Source organism: Schistocerca cancellata, chromosome 2, assembly GCF_023864275.1.
Source record: "Schistocerca cancellata isolate TAMUIC-IGC-003103 chromosome 2, iqSchCanc2.1, whole genome shotgun sequence".
NCBI lineage: Eukaryota > Metazoa > Arthropoda > Insecta > Orthoptera > Acrididae > Schistocerca > Schistocerca cancellata.
In genome coordinates this window covers 259,239,897-259,262,585 of record NC_064627.1, presented here as the reverse complement: position 1 = coordinate 259,262,585, position 22,689 = coordinate 259,239,897, and the positions used below count along the sequence as shown (strand labels likewise).

The 22,689-nt window shown below is 39.4% G+C and overlaps 1 protein-coding gene across 2 annotated transcripts in view; it reads right to left on the bottom strand.

Annotated features, from left to right (window-relative positions):
- Positions 1 to 22,689, bottom strand: part of LOC126161596 (long-chain-fatty-acid--CoA ligase 1) — a 493,689-nt gene that overhangs the window by 21,380 nt on the left and 449,620 nt on the right. For both annotated transcript variants that reach the window (XM_049917543.1, XM_049917544.1), the window contains exon 8: positions 9,516 to 9,666. In XM_049917543.1, coding sequence (XP_049773500.1) covers positions 9,516 to 9,666 — 151 coding nt within the window. The remainder of the gene's footprint in view (positions 1 to 9,515; positions 9,667 to 22,689) is intronic.

Here is a 22,689-nt window from a genome sequence, read left to right as displayed (position 1 = left end):
TGATCATAGGCAAAGCCAACGTGACCTTCGGCCATTGAGCCATCAGTGTAAACCACTTCATGACCCCGGTACATGTCAAGAATCGAGAGGAAGTGACAGTGGAGAGCCGCGAGGTTATCTGAGTTTGATCTGCAATGGAGGGACACCAGCCTCCACCAGTACGCTGGCCACCGGACTCGTCCTAAAAGTTCCTGTCGCTAGTCGAACCCCACAGTGGTGTACAGGGTCAAGTAAATGCAACGCTGAAGGCGCTGCCAACCCATAAACCAGACACCTGTAGTCAAGACGGGATTTACAAAGGCTCTGTAGGTCTGCAGCAGCATAGAGTGATCTGCACCCCAGTTGGTGTTACTCAGGCAGCGGAGGGCATTGAGATGCTGCCAGCATTTCTGCTTAAGCTGACGAAGATGAGGTAGCCAAATCAATCAGGCATCAAAAACCAGTCCTAAGAATTGATATGCCTGCACTACAGTGAGTGGATCATCAGTAAGGTAAAGTTCTGGTTCCGGATGAATGGTACGATGCCAACAGAAGTGCATGACAGACGACTTCACGGCTGAAAACTGGAAGCCGTGGGCTAGAGCCCATGACTCAGCCTTGTGAACGGCTCTCTGTAGGCAGCATTCAGCAACACCAGTACTGGAGGAGCAGTAAGAAATGTGGAAGTGATCCGCATACAGAGCAGGCGAGACGGAAGGCCCTACAGCTGCCACAAGACTGTTCATGGCCACTAAAAATAGAGAGACTCTCAATATGGAGCCCTGCAGGACTCCATCCTCCTGGATGCAGATGGAACTATGGGAGGCACCAACTTGGACACAGAAAGGACGAAACAACAGGAAATTTTCGATAAAAATCGGGAGCGGGCCTCAGAGACCCCACTCTTATAATATGGCAAGTATATGATGTCACCAGGTGGTGTCATACAGTTTTCGTAAATCAGAAAAGACAGCACTAGGTGTTGGCATCTGGAAAAGGCTGTGCAGATGGCAGACTCGAGGGACACAAGTTATCAGTGGTAGAGTGACCCTGGCGAAAGCCGCCCTGATATGGAGCCAGTAGACCATATGACTACAAGACCCAACCCAACCGCCGACACACCATACATTCTAGCAGCTTACAAAGAACGTTGGTGAGGCTGATGGGCCGATAGCTATCCATATCAAGCGGGTTTTTACCGGGTTTGAGCACTGGAATGATGGTGCTCTCCCGCTATTGCGATGGAAAGATACCATCGCACCAGATCCGGTTGAAGATGATGAGGAGATGTTGCTTGTAGTCAGATGATATGTGGATCCGATCTGCCCCAGGAGCTGTGTTGGGGCAATGTGCAAGGGCACTGAGCAGCTCCCACTTGTAAATGGGGTGTTATAGGATTCACTGTAGCATGTAGTGAACAAAATTACTTTCCCTTCTAGCCGCTGTTTGAGAGTGCGAAAGGCCAATGCACAGGCTTGAGCATGGGGCTCAGCAAAGTGCTCGGCAATTGCGTTTTCATTGGTAGATAACACACCATTTATGTTAACACCGGTAACATCTGTTGGGGTCTGGTACCCGCAAACACATTTGATCTTTACCCAGACTTGGGAAGGTAATGTAGCACCCAATGGTCAAGACATATCTCTCCCAACACTCCTGCTTCCGTCATTTGATAAGATGGCAAACACAGGCACGGAGCCATTTAAAGGCTATGTGGTGCTCCAGGTAAGAGTGCCGCTTATGCTGCTGTAGAGCTTGCCGACACTCCCTAATTGCTTCAGTGGCTTCCGGTGACCACCAAGGGACTGACTTTTGCTGGGGGCACCCTAAAGAGCGAGGGATCGTGTTTACTGCCACAGAAACGATAGTTGTAGTCACTTGCTCAACCATCATATCGATGGTGCCGTGTGGGGGAGATTCAACGGTGACATCAGAGGTGAAAGTTTCCCAGTCCACCGTATTTATAGCCCATCTGGGTAGGTGTACGTGGGCAGTTACAGGAAGATGGGGAATTGGTCACTACAACACAGGTCGTCATGTGCTCTCCAGTGGATGGATGGGAGAAGGCCAGGTCTGCAAACTGAGAGATCAATGGCCAAATATGTGCATTGTGCCACACTGAAATGTGTTGGGGAACCTGTATTGAAGAGGCAGAGGTCGAGTTGTGACAATATATTTTTGACATCTGTGCCTTGGCCACTAAGCACGGTGCCACCCCATGAGAGGTTATGAGCGTTTTTATCTCCCAGAGTAGGAAAGATGTAGGGAGTTGATCAATCAGTGCAGCTATTGCATTCAGGGGTACTGCACCATCTGGAGGAAGATGTATGTTGCAGTTATTTTCTGTGTCACCCTTATCCTGATAGCCACAGGTTCAGGAGGGGTTTGAAGGGGCACAGGTTTACTGCATACTGAGTTCAAGACAGACACGCAAACTCCACCTGACACTCAATTATAGTCGCTACAGTTCCTGTAATATCCCTTATAGCCACGGAGGGCAGGGGTCCGCATTGCCGGGAACCACATTTCCTGGAGGGCAATGCAGAAAGCAGGTGTAAAGCTTAACAGTTGCCATAGCTCAGCCAGGCAATGGAAAAAACCGCTGCAATTCCACTGGAGGATGATGTGATTGTGAGGCTGGGAAGGCATGGAACATTCAGTGAGGCAGTTTATGCCTCAGGGTCACCTGCTGCTGATTTATTTCCTGAGCAGTCTGTATTCATGGTGTCTGAGGGTCTGGTGAGATCTAGGTCCTCAGCAGATGCCAGAATCTCCACCTCATCCTCAGAAGCAAAGCTTGTAGGTAGCGGTGGTGTGGGTGCCTCCACAAGTTCTTTGATCTTGGGGGTCTTCTTGTCGGATTTCTCTAGTTGCTCCTTGGGTTTCTCCGGCTGGGAGGGCTTGACTAATTCAGTTTCTGGGACTGAGGATGATCGTGAAGCCCTACAAACTGCTACTTTTCGGCTCTTCAGCCACTGGTGGGTATCATCTTTCTCACTACCAGAAACCTGGGAAGGGAGTGACCCAAGGGACCCCTTCCTAGCGAGAGGTGCCAAAGAGGACTTATGCTTCTCTGGCTGAGGAGTGGGGACTGGTGTTCCCAATGGTTGGAGGGGGCAGTGCTCCCGAGGTATGTGTTGTGGGAGCAACAGGGAGGGAAGTGCTCCCCACCATCAAGGGGGCAGGTGTAGTCTTCCAGCTTGGAGAGCTGACCAGAATTTATGAAACGGATGGGGCTACAACTGTTCTCATAGCGGCGGCGTAAGAGGTGGTCATAGCCACAGGATGTAGACCCACAAATTTCCTCTTAGCCTCAGTGTAAGTCAGTTGGTCCAGGGTCTTTTATTCCATGATTTTCCTTTTGCTCTGTAAAATCCTGTAGTCTGGCGAGCAAGGGGAATCATGCTCTCTGCAGTTGACACAGATGGGAGGCAGGGCACATGGAGTATGGGGATGTGATGGATGTCCTCAATCTCGACATGTGACGCTGGAAGTACAGCGGGAAGTCATATGGCTGAACCGCCAGCACTTAAAGCACTGCATAGGGGGAGGGTTATATTGCCTTACATCACAGCAGCAGACCATCACTTTGACCTTCTCGAGCAATGTGTCAGCCTCGAAGGCCAAGATGAAGGCATCGGTGGCAACCTGATTATCCCTCAGACCCTGATGGATGCGCCAGACAAAATGAATGCCTCGTTGCTCTAAGTTGGCATGCAGCTTGTCGTCAGACTGCAAAAGAAGATTCCTGTGGAATATAATACCCTGGACCATATTTAAGCTTTTATGGGGCATGATGGTAACAGAAACATCCCCCAGCTTGTCACAAGTGAGTAATGCCTGTGCCTGGGCAGAGGATGCTGTTTTTATCAAGACTGACCCTGACCGCATTTTGGACAAGCTGTCTACCTCCCCAAAATTGTCCTCTAAATGGTCTACAAAAGACCTGTGGCTACATCAAAACAAAGGAGTCCCCATCAGTTGTCGTACATACAAGGTACCGGGTTGAATAAGGTTCGCTGCCATCCTTAGCCTGGCATGGTGTGGCCAGGGAGGGGAATGATTTAGGGTCGTACTTCCTTGTGTTGTACTGAGACTTACAATGCTTAGTGAGTGCTGGTGGTTGATCACTAACAAGTGATGACGTGGAACGTTTCATCACATTTCATCCACCATAATTCCACCCACGCTGACAAGGGGCCCTCCCCGAAGGTGCCACCCAGCCGCAGAAAGGCCACTTGGCAGGATGACCATTGCCGGGAGTCTCAGGTGACAGGCATCTACTACCTGGCATAAATGGGGAGTTAACGGTGCAGGCATCAGCAGAGTGATCCCTGTGTTGTCAGGTGCTACAACCCAGAGGGTACATGGCAGCCCCACCACAACGGACTGGCTACCGTGCTGGACATGAGGTGCAAACAAGTCCATGGTCATCGTCGGTGCAGGAAGCTACACTGCATAGTGTGTGGTGGAAAATGCACCCAGGAAGGTGTCCTTGCCCAAGAGATGGAGGATGAGCGAGACTGCAATGCGCCAATGAGAAAGCAGGCTACAGATCTCGAGGCACAATGGACACGATGCACCATGTAATGCGCGCTTCCCCCATTGGCTCACTCTTTGGGAAAGTTTTGAAAAATTGAGGTCAAACCCTACAGGGGAGCATCACTTAAAGGCTGAAACTTGCAAGTCTCCTTTTAGTCATCTCTTATGACAGGCAGGAATACCTCGGTCTTAATCTTACCTCCGAACCCGCAGGGGGGAAAGTTTATATCTTGGTGCTCAATATATATCATGAACTCTTAATCACCACACAATAAACCATGCAGATAACACCTTACTCTTAGAGTTACAGAAATAACTAAGTATGTCAATGATTAGAGCTTGAAGATGAGAATCAGTGACTTTCAGTTATCGGCATTTAAAACTGGAAGTTCTCGCCACAACAAGGTAAATCATGTATGTATTATCTTGACAACATCTTGGTGCATGTAAATGATACAGAAGCTCTGATGGGAAAACCAAATTGATTTTGTTTGTGGAAAAATCAATACTAACGTCTATCTCTTGACAAAGACAGTCCAAAGCAAAATGTTAAGAGTTACATATTATGAGATAATTTATTATTTTATTAACTATGAGATTGAATTATGTGGCTGTGCTGTTGATATACTCTTCAACAGAATACTGCTGTTACACAAAAAATGACAATAAGATGTACACATGGAAAATGCCACACAAAATCTTGCTGTGATGTGTTTGTGTATACACAGGATAAATTCTCAACAATGTATTATCCACAACTTTTTGAATTAATTACTCTTTTGTGATAGCAAATTGAAGCAACAAGTGTAAGTGATTCCAACATTCTTCTTTAAATAAAGAATATTAAAATTGACAGACCATAGTCATTTATGAAGGGTTTGATTTAGTTTATTGAGCTGCTGAACCCACTGGAAACACTTAAGGCAAATGATTTCTGCAAGCTCTGTCTTCCTCATGTAGTGCTGGTACTGTGTGTTTGCTCTGTACCAGTCATCTATAAAAGCAAATAAACTCTTTACTACCTATGGTAACCCTATTTCTTCAAGGATTCTTTGGTAATGTTCGTGACAGGCACATCATACATTCAAAACAGCATAGTTAGTTAGTTAGTAACATGTTCCATTGATCTATTGCACCAAAAGGAAGCTCAGTGATCAACTAAAGTTTTTCAGGCAGTATGTAATCTCTCCATTGTTTATAACAGTATCCCAGCAAAATTAACTGCTTACCTGGACAGGTGGCAACACCGTCATGTTTACACCACAGAAGGAGAGCAGAGGTAGTAACAGCATGCATTCCACTACACTCTTGCAAGTGCAATGATGTCACATGACACATCTTTATGCACCACCAAGCCAAGTGCATGTTAACAACAAGAGCTGAACAGGGTGCACAGTGTATCTCACCTTGACTGTTCACAATGCTTTGTTGGCAATCTTTGTTAAATCACTGTGCCCAGTGACAAATATCTTCCTTAGCTGTGTCTGTTGAATTATCATCAATGACAATGCCAACTTGTTGCTCAAATGTTGACTGATTTTATTACATTTTGAGTTTCTTCACCAATAAAAGTATATCTCCACTAATAGTCATCACACTTATTTCTGGAGTGATACATGGCCTTTCAGGTCTTCAAATGCCATGATAGTAAAAGCTAATGACATAAAATCAGTTTGTGTGGTATAGTAGTTAATATTTTTGGCTATTAACACTGAGGTTCAGTGTGTAATTTCCAGTGACCACTTCTAATTTTTCTCTGGTGGAAAATTCTGGAAGATGGCTCACTCAGCCTTGTGAGACCAACTGAAAAGCTACCTGAATATAAGAGCAGTGAAGTTGACATGCAAGTTGCTGAAGTAGCATTATACTGAAAGGTTTGCACCAAGCTAGGTGACACTCAACATTTATTTATTAACAGCAAAAGCATCATCTTTTTTTTGGGGGTTACAGAGTGAGATGTTTTCGAAAATATAATGCAAGTTTATAGATAAAAAATCTACTACCAAGGGTGACAGCTTTCAGAGCCAGTGGCTCCTTCTTATGGCAGATAGGCTGAAAGGGGAGTAAGAGGGGTAAAGGAAAAGGACTGGTAAGGTTTGGGGAAATAAGGTAGAGTTTGGATGATGGGATAGATATAAAGAAAGACAGACTGACTGCTGGGGCCTGCATCAGATGAGATTTGAAAACCCGAGAGCTTAAACGCAGAAGACGGAGTAATACACAGCTGTTATGTAAACATTGTTCAGCCTTTTACACTGGCATGACCACCACCAAGCAATCAGTTGGATAAGTGGGCACAGGCAGAGGCTGTACTCTGGCAACAGACAATATCCTGTTGCAGAGCATGCTTTACAACATGTTCTTGGTTCTTGCCCCCACCTGCCCTTAATTTATGTTAATTTTTTCCATCTCAGCATTTCTTCACAGTAACTATTTGTTTATTCACTTCCTTTTAGTTTTTATCTCTTTCATTTTCTGATCTGTCTATTTTTTGCCAGCCCCTCCCACCTCTATGACATAAAACCCACTTAGCTTTTTAACTCACGCATGATGTTCTGGTGTTTCGGCAGTATTTTTTGTTTGTGTATGTATTACCCCACTTCCATCTTTAAGCTCTCTGCTTTTCAGATCTCATCAGGTGTATTCCCAGCAATCAGTCTTTCCTTCTCATCCTGTCTGGTAAGTCTCCCCTGACCCAGGGTTCTGGGCTACTTTTCCACACTCACCCCTTTGCCTGAATCTCATCAGTTCTTTTCCTTCACCCCTGTTCCTTCTACATCAACTCTTCTGCCAGGAGGAGCCATTGGTTCCAAAATCTTGCAAACTTCAATTTCTTCTATATATGTGTTCTTCTGCCACTGATAGCAAGTACATTTTTTACATCTATCCACTGACATTATATTTTCAAAGAGTGAGCTGTTTGATGTATCATGACTATGGATCTTATTCTTTGCAAAATTTCAGACTAGTTCTATAGGATTTAGGTTTAGTTGATATGATGGCAGTAGAAAGGGAAATCATTTTCTTTGCAAAATTTTCTCAACTGTGTAAAAAGAAGGTTAAAGCCCTTTAATTAATGCCAAAAATTTGCACTCCTTATTTCTATGCACTTTTAATTCTTTTTTGTTTATTTTTACATGAAAGTCTAAAGTTTTTCTGTTATAGAGAAATGAACACAAAATAATGTGTGCATTCACAACAATGAAACATTGCCTGACACCATCATTTGACAACACTGATCACACACTGTCACTTTACAGCATTTATTCACACAGCAGTGTTTTTTATCTAATGTATTGTGCTCTTATTTGCTAATATGTACTCTTGTCCACACATAATTACTCATTCATTCTGGTAGCTTTTAAAATCTGATCCCATGGAACAGCCTCTGTCACAGTTTCTTTGCTAGCCTGAAAATTCAATTGTGTGTGACAAAAGCTGCTAAGCTTTTTTGCAAAGATGTTATTCCCATGTATTGTTTTTAACATCACAGAAATTGCTAATAACAACTGACTGTATCATTAATGAAATATGTACTGTGTGTATATCACTTGGTCTGCTTTTGGGCAGACACTTGAATCCTGCTCCACTCAGCATCATGCTCCACCTTCTGCAATTAGAACACCATTCCATTGCCTTGTCTGTCAGCACTATCACACCTTTCTCATTATCATTGTCAGTAGAATTAATGACATTAACAGCAAGTAGTTGTGGTTTTCTGCAAATGTATTTTCCATGATGACTTTTCTTGCCTGCACTACGAGGTAGCAACATGCCCTACTGTAAACTGGAATGTGACTGTACGTAGTCACATGAACAAGTTATTTCCCATTATGGCCAGGTAACTACTTCAGCTTGCTGAGTTATACAATATATGTCTATTTCTTTCAAAGTAGTAGTTTTTCTCCTAATGTAAATTAACATACCTCAGGCAACCTAGAAGTAATTTCCAAATTACCAGCATAGTATTTTATCACTCACCACATTTTTTTTTTAGTTTTAGTTGCAGAATTAGCCTGCAGTGTGTGCTTCTGGCTGTTATACATTAACTTGACTCACTCCACATTCCTAAAGGCTCTTCTTTATGACAGGATTTATGAAACAGCATGTGAATGAATGAAAATTGATGAATAACTATTTTTAGTAAATATACTTGGAGACAAATTTAACACATTTATTTCCTTTATGTATTTTTCTTGTTCACTGAACAATTATACTCATTAGTAAAGCAGTGCTTTTTTCTTAAGAAAGTAGTCACTGTTGGACTGTGTGCTGAGCCATTTACTACATACTGTTCAGTATTTTCCTTTACAAATAAATATTGTAGCAGATGATGTACAGACCTGTTATACACTCAAGTTTACCTAGCACCATTCTTTACCTGATTGTTCACTGTCTCACCTGGCCTTACAACGATTTATATTTCAAAATTCTCTCTCTCTCTCTCTATTTCTCTATTTCCTTTCCTTTTATTATTTATTTTGCCATGTGTTATGTGGCACACTGTTACAATGACTCTATGCTAACGGACTGTCAGCCTCTTGCCTCAGTGACCTCAATACTTGAACATGTATGCTTTTTGCTTGTCTCATTATTTAAGTATGCTCCTATAGTCACTCTGCAGCCCTAGCATATTTCAGTGCTGCTTTCAACAGTGTTTTAATAAAGAACATGCCCTTAGCAGCAACTCTACATTTTAGTGTTTGCATTCAATACTTTCCAATACCTTGCACCTCTTGTGGCTTCAGACGCTCAGTGACTTTTACTTCCTCATATAAGCACTGCCATCTGTTTTACTTCCAGTTACATTAAATATTAAAATGATTAATATGATAACAGATACTTATGCTAATCATTTAATACCAGGATCTTTACCTGCAACCAACAACTTATTTGCACATGAAGCTATCACATATCTGACATGAACATTAAATACATTGGATAAATATGTTTAAAAAAGTTTATATTCAGATTTTCATAAAAATGTTACTCACTAGACAACCGAGGGCACAGCGAATGAATGTGAGCACATTACCAGCAAGTGGTGCAGAGCCAACAAGCATGAGTCGCAGACGGCCACCAACTTGCTCTTGCACCTTTCTGAAGACAAGTTTGTCCCAGATGCTATTCCGCCTGATGACCCCCCTGCAAGATCAAGTTTAACATTATCAGTATTTTGAGAGAGGAAAAGAACAGTAAAATACAGTGGAAGCTCCTAAATTTTTGTTCAGGGAGAAAACTTATCTCAAGAATAAAATACAGACCCTACTGTTAATTTCAGTCGTATATTCACTGGCAAGCAAGAAAAAATAAGGTAGAGGACTGCAAAGGAGTAATAATTACAAATTACCGTATATTTTAAAACAATGTAAGCAAACAATTCACTGTATCCCAACCCCTAATATCAAGTCAAAGAGAGCCGTAAGAATATGAAACTGATACAAAATGCATGGTAAGTCACACATAAAAAACTGTGTGTGTCATTACCAAGACTGCTCTGTGTAGGGTCTTCTAACCAGCAGTAAAAGTTCTTACACCTGCAGTCACATTTCCGTAGCTTCCTGGCTAGTGAAAAGCAGAAACTTGTTGTCTCATATGAAGCTATGGGTGGTTAACAGAAACCCAAGTCAAAACTTTTTTGAAAACCTGAGAGAGACAGGAATGGAGAGGGGGCAGGGATGTGGATTGTACTGGGGGCTTATTTATAAGTTCTAACCAATTTGTTTTGTGCATGGCAATAAACAGAATTACCCCATATACTATTAAAAGATATTAACGAGTACAACACTAGAAGAAAAATGTGATAAATTTTAACTTTGACATAGAAAGTGGGTGAAATATGTAGCTATAAAACACTTGACATTCTACCCATGTAAATAAAATATCTTTTAGATAGCAGAAACATTTTTGAAAGTAGATTAACCCTTCACTATGCTGCTTTGTGTATCTGCAAAGCGGAATTAAACAAAATTTTCTCAGATGTCTTTGCTAGTGTAACACTGAAGTCCCCTTTACACAACTGCACTGCTGAATATCTAAAACTGTGTGCAAAAATTGCCACTGGTCCACACCACTGTTGACTTATATGACCTACATTCGACATGTACACAAAAACTTCAGTTTGGCATGAAGCGCTATCTTGTAAGAGTCTGTACACATGGTGAAACATCCTGGGGCAAGACCCCCAGTATGGGCCCTCTCAATATTTTTTGTAAGTCGGCACCCCTGTCTACACCATACCAATTTTTAAAATATTTCCTCACTGATAAAATTATATCAAAAACTTAGGATGAAACAAATTTATACGCTACTCAACAAAATCCAAACAAGCCAACTGATTATGCAAATTATGACATTTATAAATTTTTTGGTACATGCATCATCAATACTTTGGCCTCACCAGCCCACAATCATGATCTACGGAACTAAACAATGGAAAATCCAGGATGGAATGTAACAATATTATGAGAAGGAAAGCTGCTACTCACCATATAGCAGAGATGCTGAGTCACAGATAGGCACAACAAAAAGATTTTCACACTTAAAGCTTTCGGCCAATGGCCTTTGGCCGAAAGGTTTAAGTGTGAAAAACTTTTTGTTGTGACTATCTGCAACTCAGCATCTCTGTTATATGGTGAGTAGCAACTTTCCTTCTCATAATATTGTCTGATCTAAGGAATGATGTCTTTGGAGTTGAGTTGGTAAAACAGACTATGTCACAGAAGTACTTGCAGAGACTGCATAGTACTTTGCATTTCAATGATAACGTGAAGCAACCAAACCCGCAAAATCCTGAAAGAGAAACTATGCAAAATAAGGCCAATACTGGACTATTTGAACCAAAATGTCTTTCAGTACCCATGGGTGAACGACTTTCAATTTATGAACGGATGTGAGCTACCAAGGCAAGACGTCACATGAAAATGTATATGATAGATAAACCATACAAATGGGATTACAAACTCTATGCTTTGTGATGACTTGGGGGTTTGTTCAGAAATTTGAAATTTACAGTGGACAGGAAAATGATCCTAAATTTCAGGCTTATGAGGAACCTGGTATCGGAGCTAGTGGAAATGATGTTATTTGGCTGTCAAGAGAAGTGCCAAGACACCGGAATTACAAGTTATATTTTGACAGATGATATACTTCTGTGGATTTAGTGGTGTATTTGATCAAGAAAGGAATTCAGTGAATTGGTACAATTCAATGCAATAGATTTCCTAACTGCTAGTTCAGTGACGAAAAAGAACTCAAGAAGGAATCACATGGTTATTCAGAGGAATTCACAACAAATTTTGAGTCGGTTGACATTTCTACTGTTTTGTAGAAGGACAACAGCAATGTCAGTTTCCTCTCCACTTTTGTTGGAGAACTTCCAAAATCAGAAGTGAGAAGATTTGATAGGAAGAAAAAGGAGCACATAATGGTGCCTTGTCTAGCAGTTGTCTCTACATACAATTCTCACATGGGAAATGTTGATTTGCATGACAGCAATATAGGAAGACACCACATCAAGATAAGATCAAAGAGATAGTATCTTTTTTCACCTGCTTGATACAATGGTAATAAATTCGTGGCGACTGTACCAAAGAATGCTTCTTGAAACAAGATTAACAGACATGCCCATGAACCAAAGAGGTTTAGGAATGAGTCAGCCCAAACTCTCTACCAGGTAGGCCAAGAGCCAAGAAAGTGTGGAAGATCAACCAGCTTGGACCCAACAGAGAACAAGAAAATAAAAGTCAAGGGATCTTCGCTACCAGTAAACCACTGGCTGATTTGGAATGAGAAAAGATTAATGTGCAAAAATCCAGAGCACAAAGGCTACACATTTGTTGCATGTGAAAAATGTGAAGTAAATTTGTGCTTGAATAAGACAAGTAACTGTTTCACCTCATTTCACAAAAAATGAAATCACTTATACATATTTTGATTACAGGACATTTAAGTTTTTTCTCTGTTGTAATATTGATAGTTTTGTTTCAATATTTTGTTTTATAAGACAAATATGAAATAAATATTTGTTCAAATAAGGAAAATAACTGTGTCACCTCATTTCAAGAATGTAAAATCAGTTAGCTGCATGCAAATATACTGTAACTGAAGATAACATGTCAGTATTTTTCACTGTTATTGTTAATTCTATAGTTTTGAAATGTTTCAGCTTATTGCTGTTGAGTTAACTTTGTCACTTAGTTCAATTATAAATGTGCTGCTTTGCTTCTGTGGAAAGTGTCAAAGAATAAAATTTATCACTTAATTTGACTATATATGCATGGCTTTGCATCTGTGCAAAGTTTCAAGACATCAACTTCTCAAAAACTGTAAGCAGAAGATTTTTAAAATATTTTTCCAATTTTCTGAAACTCTTCCTAAATGTGTATCAAATTATAGTTTCTGAGGAAAAACAAATCACGTAATGAAGGGTTAAACATGTTTGTTCTTAACAACTCCTCCTAAACCATAGATGGTTTCTTGAACAGAAAATTAGTAATTCCTTACAGAGGAAGCTTGTAAATGACCAGCATGTACCCATTCAAATATTTTATAAAATATGTATTTTATGCTTCTTCAGTTGATACATTCCACATCACAAAATTTATCAAGAGTATTATATATGGAACATGTAACAAACTACCTAACACAATTTCATGATTACTGCAATACATAATACAGGCTGTTTCAAAAAGGACTTTACAACTTTGAGAATTCATATAAATTAATTCATATTTAATTTTTATTTATTTATCTACAAATTCCATAGATCCTATTATGCGTATGATGCTAGGATGTGGAACGACTTGAGTAATATATGTTCACAGACCATGGTATCAATTAGTTTACAAGAGCAGAACTAGACATAAATTACATAAGACTTGCAAAAATAATAATGAACTAAAATAAAGTCATAGGAATAACACATTATGCAAAGTTTATCACATTGCAAAAGCCTATTTGTCACAGTAAGTACATGGTTACAAATTGGAACAAAAAGAACATAAACAAACAACAGTAAATATAAATACATACAAAGACTACTTTTCTCTGTTGAAGTGAGTAGAATGTTTTCTCGATTAAATATGTCTTTAGATTGTTTTTGAATGATGCACTGTTGCTATGTAGACTTTATATATAGCTCAGTAATAAGTTAAATATTTTGACACTGGAGTAATGCACTCTTTTCTGTACCAGAGTTAAACTTTTTAGTTCAAAGTGGAGGTCAGCCTTCTTTTTTGTATTGTGATAATGGAAGCTTTCATTGGTTTCATGGTGGGCAGGATTGTCAACCAAGAAACTCATTAGGGAAAAAATATCCTGGCAGGTTGTGGAAAGTATTCCAAGTTTTTTAAAGAGCATACGGCAGGAGGTTCTCGGGGGTACTCTGCACATTATACGGACTACTTTTTTCTGCATGAGGAAGATTTTTTTAGATGAGGGGGGTGAATTGCCCCAGAAGATGATGCCATAACACATAATGGAGTGGAAGTATGCAAAGTATGTGGACTTGGTGACATTTATGTCTCCAAATTGTGAGATTGTCCTAATGGCAAAAATTGCTGAGGACAGCCTTTTTACAGTCTCGAGGACATGGTGGTCCCAGTTGAGCCTACTGTCTATGTGGAGGCCTAAGAATTTGGTGCAGTGTACCCTTTCTATCTGATTATTGTTATTTAAAACAGTAATCTCCTGGGGGAGTTTGTGGTCAAGGCTGAAATGGATATAATTTGTTTTGCTCAGGTTTACTGTGAGCGAGTTCACTTGGAACCAGGTTAATAGCACTGTAAGTAATTTGTTGGCATCAACCTCTATATCAGTGAGCTGTTTGTTACTAATCAAAATACTGGTGTCATCAGCAAACATGGCGAACTTGCACGTATTGCATGAAAAAGGTAGGTCATTTACGTATATCAGAAACAGCAACGGACCAAGGACGGATCCCTGGGGTACTCCATGGAGTACAGTGCTCCAGTCTGACTCTACAACCTCCCCCTCTTTATTGCACCCACTGAGAATTACCTTCTGCTTCCTGTTTTGGAGGTAGGATTTTAGCCAGCTTTCCAGTGCCCCAGTGATCCCATAGTGGCATGCTTTGTTGAGGAGTATTTTGTGGTCCACACAGTCGAAGGCTTTGGACAGATCACAAAATATTGCAACTGCCATAGTACCTACAGAGGTAACTGTAGTGTCAATTTGTAGGTAAATACATCAAGTTTTGCCTCACATTGTTTGCTAGTGTCAAATCACAGTGTAAGGAATGCTAGCAGCAGTTGTGTTAAAAATGGCTGCCTTCACTGGATCCAAGCATGCTAGCTGTGTTTTTTGGTTTGAAGAATCGAAGTCGGCAACAACAGTTCACCGTAATTTCCATACCAAATACACTAAAGAGTCTCCTAGTAGGCCAACAATTTGTGAGTGGCATAAATGTTTTGTAGAAACAGGGTGCTCGGTAAGACATGGGGAATCGTCAGGTCGTCCAAGCACATCTGACAGTGTCATTGAGCAAGTGAGACAACGTTTTGCCCAGAGTCCTACGAAATCAACCCAGCATACATCTCGTGAATTGAAGATCCTACATCAATGAAATGTTTACTTCATGCAAGATGGTGACCACCCCACAACCTGGCTGATGTCTGAGATTTTCTCAGTGACCTCTTTTCAGGTCAATGGATTGGCCATGATGTGCCAATTGCATGGCCCCATCATTCACCAGACCTGACACCACTATTTCTTTTTTTTATGGGGATTCATCAAGGATATCACATTTTTACTTCCTGTGCTGGCTTCTCTACCTGAACTTAGAGCAAGAATTTACGTTGCCACTGAGAAAGTTACACCTGCAATGCTGCAGTGAGTTTGTGAAGAAATTGACTTCTGATGGGATGTGTGCAGGGTAACCAACAGAAGCCACATACAACATCTGTAGAGTAAGGTAAAAAAACTGTGTGTGTTTCCCCACAAAATAAGACTAAACCCAGCTCTATATTTTCTTTCAATAAATTTATATGAATTTCTAAAGTTGTAAAGTAACTCTCTGAAACACCCTGTGTATATCATACTTCCAAAGGAATTAGAAAGATTTATGTCACACAAAAATATATCATGTTTAATTCAAAGAAATATATAGCCTTAGGGACTGCACAAGACAATGTAACTTCCCATAAAAGAAACAGCTGTGAACATATCTGCATATAAACATTGAGATTAGGAAAAAAATTAATGAGAAACTGTGTTTGAAGCACGGACAATGAGGAAAACAAATATGCTGATAAAAGGCTGTTGAAGATCGGCTGGATTGTTTAAATAAGGAGTGAAAATGGCCTAGGGTTTTTTAGATTAGGCAACTGTTCATCAGATCCAGGTATGATAGCTGTAGGAAACCCAGAAGGATCAGTGTAAGATCGCAAAAATGTTTCCCACAGGTGAGAGTATTAAAATTCTAATGGTAAACTACTGAAGCATTCACAACAAAGTTCCTGAGTTTGAAGTGCTCATGGAAAGCAGTGAAGCTCACATAACAACAGGTACAGAGAGCTGGTTGAAACTTGAAATTGATAGCAGTGAGGTTTTGGGGAAAATTCAAGAGTATATCATAGGATAGGCAAATGGAAAATGCAGGTGGTGTATTTGTTGCAGTAGACAAAAAACTCAGATCCATCAAGATAGAAATTGAAGTGGCATGTGAGACTGCTTGGGCAAGACTCAGTATCAGGGATGGGCATAAAATGATAACTGGATCTTTCTATCACCCACCAAACTCATCTCTTGATGTAACCAATAACTTTAGAAAAAATCTCAATTCAGCTGTACGTAGTAAGTTCCCCAATCATACTATAATCATCATTGGAGACTTTAATCATCCAACAATTAATTGTGAAAATTACAGTTTTGTTAGTGGTGGGCATGATAAAACATACTGTGAAACTTTGCTAAATGCCTTATCTGAAAACTACCTAGAACAGACTCATGGTGGAAATATATTGGATTGGATGGCAACAAAGAGACCTGACCTCTTCGAGGATATCCACATCAAAACTGGTATCAGTGACCATGACGCAGTTGTGGCAACAATGATTAACAAAGTACAAAGGACAACTAAAACACACAAAGATATATATGTTCAGTAAAGTAGGTAAAAAATCAGTAATGTCATATGTCAATGAGGAACTTGAAACTTTCAGCACACGCCAGCAGCATGTAGAAGAAATCTGGATCAAGTTTAAAAGAATAGTTGACTACACACTGGATAGATATGTACCCAGTAGAACAGTTCATAATGGGAGGGAACCTCCATGGTATACAGTCACTGAAAAGAAACTTCTAATGAAACAAAGATTACTGTATAATAGGTGTAAAACAAAGCATCGGGGTACAGATAGAGAGATGCTGAACTAAACATGTTCGGCTGCCAAGAGAGCAATGCATGATGCACTCAATGACTAATGTAACAGAATATTGTGAAATGACATTTCACAAAATTTAAAGAAATTCTAGTCCACTGTAAAAGCTGTCAGTGGCACCAAAGTCAGTGTCCAGTTCCTAATGAATGAGACATGAAAAGAAATTGAGGATAGCAAAGCAAAAAAAAAAAAAAGAAATCCTTAACTCAGTTTTGAAATGTTCCTTTACAAAGAAAAACCCAGGAGAACTGACCAAATTTAATCCTTGTTTCACTGAAAAGATGTATGAAATAAGTATTGATGTCAGTGGTGTTGAGAAACAGCTGAAATTGTTAAAATTGAAGAAAGCTCCAGGGCCCAATGAAATCCCTGTCAGATTCTATACAGAACTTGTGACTGAGTTAGCCCTTCTTCTCACTATAATCTATCATGGATCCCTCTAACAAAAAAATCATGCCCAGTTCTTGCAAAAAGGCACAGATCACACTTGTCTGCAAGAAGGGTAGTAGAAGTGATCCACATAACTGCCATTCAATATCCCTGAAATCGACTTATTGTAGAATCTTTGAAAATATACTGAGCTCAAACATAATGAGGTACCTTGAACAGAATGACCACCTCAATACCAACCAGTATAGTTTTCAAAAACATTGATGATATTAAACCCAACTCTCACTTTTCTCACATGACACACTGAAAGCTTTGGATCAAGGCAACCAGCTAAATGCAGTGTGTCTTGATTTCGAGAAATTGACTCAGTACCACACCTACATTAATTGTCAAAAGTATGATCACATGGGGTATCAAGTGAAATTTGTGACTGTATTGAGGACTTTTTGGTAGGGAGGACACAGCTTGTTACCTTGGATGGAGAGTCATCATCATATGTAGAAGTAACTTCAGGTGTGCCCCATAGAGGGTGTTGGGACCCTTGCTGTTCATGATATATATTAATGACCTTGCAGACAATGTTAATAGCAAAATCAGGCTTTTTGAAGATGATGCAGTTATCTATAATGAAGTACTATCTGAGAGAAGATGCATGAATATTCAGTCATATCTTGACAAGATTTCAGCATGGCACAGAGACTGGGAACTTGTTCTAAATATTCAGAAATGTAAAATTTTGCACTTGAAAAAGTGAAAAAAATGTAGTATCCTATGACTATAATATCAATGATCCACTGTTGAAACTGGTCAGCTCATACAAGTACCTGGGTGGAACACTTTGTAGGGATATGGACTGGAATCATCACATAGGTTCAGTCGTGGGTAAAGTAGGTAGCAGACTTCAGTTTATTGATAGAATATTGGGGAAGTGCAATCAGTTGAGTATTACTCCCAAGTGTGTGGGGCCCTTACCAGATAGGACTAACAGGGATTTTTGAACATATACAGAGAAGGGCAGCATAAATGGTCTCAGGTTTGTTTAATCCATGGGGGAGTGTCACAGAGATACTGAAGAAACTGAAATGGGAGACTCTTGAAGACAGATGTGAACTGTCCCAAGAAAGTCTATTAACAAAGTTCCAAGAACAAGCTTCAAATGATTGCTCTAGGGATATACTACAGCCCCTATGTATTGCTCCTACAAGGATCATGGGGATAAGATTAAAATAATTACTGCACTCACAAGAGCAACAGAACATCATGAGCAAGAAAACAGCAACAACAACAACATTTTACAATTGTCTCACTAAGTGTCAGACTATGAATACAATGATCTAAAGCTCAACATCTGGACAGCCACTATATCAAGAGTCTAATTATTCATCAAGCAGTACATCCCTTCAAGTATGTTCCTATGTCAAAGGAAGCAGAGAGCATGCCACTTTCAATAATCTTTCCTTGTGAAGTTCTGTGGCATTCAAGTCAAGCTTCACAAAGAGAACAGCTTTACTTTTATGTGCAATATATTAATGTGACTTCAAAATGACTAGTTAGTTAGTACACTCTCTGTAAAAATGTGTCTGGAATTATCAGTTTTTCTATAAAAAATAATGGGAGTCTGTTTTAATGTTTTCAGTATTGTAGTCACTGCTAAAACCTCAACTGCAATTTTTAGTTTCTTTTTGTAAATGTTCCTTTTTGCTATAACATACACTGTATAGATTTGTAAACGGCAAAATTATTTGCAATACCAGAAATTCTGGTATACTGTTAATAGTAGCTGCATGTTGACAGTTTCCTCATGACAATTTGAAATATTTTACTGCATTCAAATGATATCACTGAAAATGCATTTTAATTCTAGTGCTTTTAACTGCTTTTGATACATCAGAGGCCTGGCAACAGCAGAGTTATGGCTAAGATTCCAAGTCTGTATTGGTAGGCTTGTAGCACCAACTGACACATGGCAGATGCAGTGCGTGACCCTTTCATGCCAATCCTATTATACTCAGCTAAGATAGGGTTTAAATGCAGCTGCTCGGCACTGATTTTGTGGAAGGGCAGTGTTTGTGTGTCACCATGAAAAAGTATGGAACAGGGTTACTAACTGGCATCTGTCTGTTTTAGACAGCTGTATGTCAAACTACAGAAGCTTCCTGGTGGCTGGTCTACATCCTAGGTGATCAGCATGTGGACGTATGAGAAAACACAAGAGGGCATCTGGCAAGTGGGGTGCTTCTTTCAGCAGGACATCAACTGCAACTGCTGGCATTCTAGGTAAGTTATTCACACTGGCTGTGGCTTAAGCCCTTGCAGTAGTTACTGCATTTTCACAGTATACTGCCACAGAACGCAAGTCTGCCGCCTAATACACCTACCTACTTCTCATACTACAGTTTTGCATTTTGTGACATGGGTAATTCTATATTTTTGATCGTTTAAAGCAAGATGCTAATCTTTGCATCAATTTGAAATCTTATCAAGAACTGAATTAATATTTATGCAGCATTTTTCAGACAGTACTTAGTTATAAATAACTGCATAATCTGCAAAATGTTGGAGGGTACTATTAATATAAAACATCAACAGTAAGGGCACCAACACATTACTTTTGGGTATACTTGATATTATTGTATATTTGTTGATAATTCTCCATCTGAGAGAATATAATGTGTGGGTTCTATAAAGAAATCCTCAATCCAGTAATAAATTTTGTTTGAAACAACATATGATCACACTTTTGTTAATAAAAGTCTGTGTAGTATTAAGTCAAATACTTATTGAAGGGCACAAAATACTGCATCATCCTATTTTTCTTGATCCACAACTTTCAGGACTTCATAGGAGAACAATAATGATGGGTATCATTATCTTTATAAGAACTTTCCCCTCTCCACAAAGAACAGACCCTTTAGTGAAATAACAGCATCTGGCTTAGTGGATCCAAGTACTAATAGATAGACAGATAAAGTCCTTACTGTGCCACAAATCAGTATGTGCACCATTAAGAACAAGATAGCAGAATCAGAACATTATTCTAGATGTAAAAATGTGAATGTAGTTTGCAGATCAGATCACTGGCTAACTGAATCTGAAAGACACCTTTGTTGCTCAAGGATATATTGTTACCAGCATTATGTGTTGGAAACAGAGAAAAATGGTGGAGTTTTAATTCTTGTCAAATGTGCTCTGAAATTCACAAAAGTTTTTGTAAGCCAATTTTGTGCTGAATTAATAATGAGTTCAGCTGTATAAAGCTGATTGGCCAGAATAGGGTAGTTCTAAGTCTTTATAAGCCACCAAATAAAGCTGTAGAAATGTTCTTCAGAAATTTTGAACTTCTTGTGAAAAAAGTATTGGGGGGGGGGGGGGGTGAAAAAAAAAGAGTCACCATCTACGATAACCTCAATAAAGTCTGTCAAATTTAAATTTATTCTGTACAAACAAAATTGCTACTCATCAAGAAGCATTTTTGTAACGAGATTTTTTACTGTTAGTCATTCACATGGATGTTTCACTGACCACGAACCATTACTCATCACACTCAACAGCAGTGGTTCCCAACCTTTTCTAGAGTTGGCACAGGATATATTGGCCAAAGCACAGTGACCAATTTCATCCAAAGAACTGGATGAGTTCATTCATTTGTTCAGAAGGGGATGCCAAAAATGTTTTGCCACCTATTGGCCAGTCAGTGATGACAGAATTGAGGCGCATGCCCTGCAATCTTTTTCAAACGATTTTAGAGAAACTATTCAGGAAAAAAAAAGAAAAATCAGTATTGAGGTACTTACAACTTTATTTGTGAGGTTCATGATGACAAGCTCATCAATTCATTAATGGTCATAGTTATTGTGATATTTACATGAATGTAACACATTGTACAAAATTCAAAAAGCTTGCAATAATAGGGGTCACTATGATTTTGTGTTTGGTGCATATTACATAATATGTTGCTGAATATGAAATTTGGCTAACTGTCACCAATTTTGAGACAATTGATCTGATGTAACACATTTGCATCATGCTGTGCAGGCAATACAGCTAGACTGAAACAGCCACAACATTCTTCAGATTTCATGAACAGTTTGAGATATCGAAATGAGATTTTGGAAAATGATAATATGCAAAGAGGAGAGTATTTTTCTATGTTGTTATTATGCAAAACTTCATTAACTACCATTTTATACCACTAACTGCACTCTTTTCCAACGAAAGAACATAATTTTACGACCATTGATAGCTGGTGAAATGAGAAATGTTATGGTTTTTGGAATAACATAAGTGATGACATTACATGTTCATTCCATATTGAGGACATGCTTTTTCATAAGCTACTGACCTTACATTTCCTCAGTCCCTCACTTAATAAAGTTAATAAACCATTGTTTCAGATTATGCTCACAATTGCTTCTGCGCATGTTAGAGAGGTGGCACTATGTAAATTCCACTGTTTTTGACAAAAGAAGGAAATTTTAACATGGCAACAAGAGAAATATGTAGGTTTTACTCAAGATTCACCACACGTGACATTCTTGAAAGTTACAAATTGTTAAAAGCCAAGCAAAAATAATTTGTTGTGTTTTCAGTGGATTTCTTTCTAGATACTAACTAAAACAGAGGTGACAGATCACTCTGAATGGTCACAATGCATGAGTGGGTGTGAATGGGCCCCACTTAATATTTATGAAAAAATGTGAGCATAGGCTTCAGTTTAGAACAGCATTTGCCTCACGGTGCTCAGTTTCCCCCTAGAGTGTCTGCCTGTAACCCTCGCAACTACCATTCTCCCCATGAATGCCCTACCAGCTGTGCATCTACTGGCCATGGTATTCTGCACAAACACTACCTGGTGCCCCCTTTGCAACTCCAAATAACCTGAAGCTCCCCTATGTTTATTTATTTTGTTTACTAATTTTAACTTCTTTTGAAAAACTTCTTTTGAAAAACTTTATTTGACCATATAATCTGTGATACACGCTTTAGAAAAGGAGGGTCATCAAACTTACCAGAATAGAAACCTTTTTTTGTAATGGAAGCCACAAAAAAAAAAAAAAATCTCAGAACATCAATGTGTTGGTTGAAATTAAACAATGGAAACTCCAGATAGGAAAATGAACAATGTACAAAAAGATAGATTGTTAGTTACCATAAATATGACATGTAAGTTACAGACAGGCACAATTAAAATACATTTACACACAAGCTTTCAACCACAGCCTTCATCACAAAATGACGTGTGTATGAAATATCAAAGATTGGTGCTCAGCACTGAGATCATTACACAGGACTCAGAAAAAATGAGTGTTCACACCACTTTATTTTATTGACAACACTGATAGCCACTTTCAGTGTATTATTCAATTTCTCAGGAAAA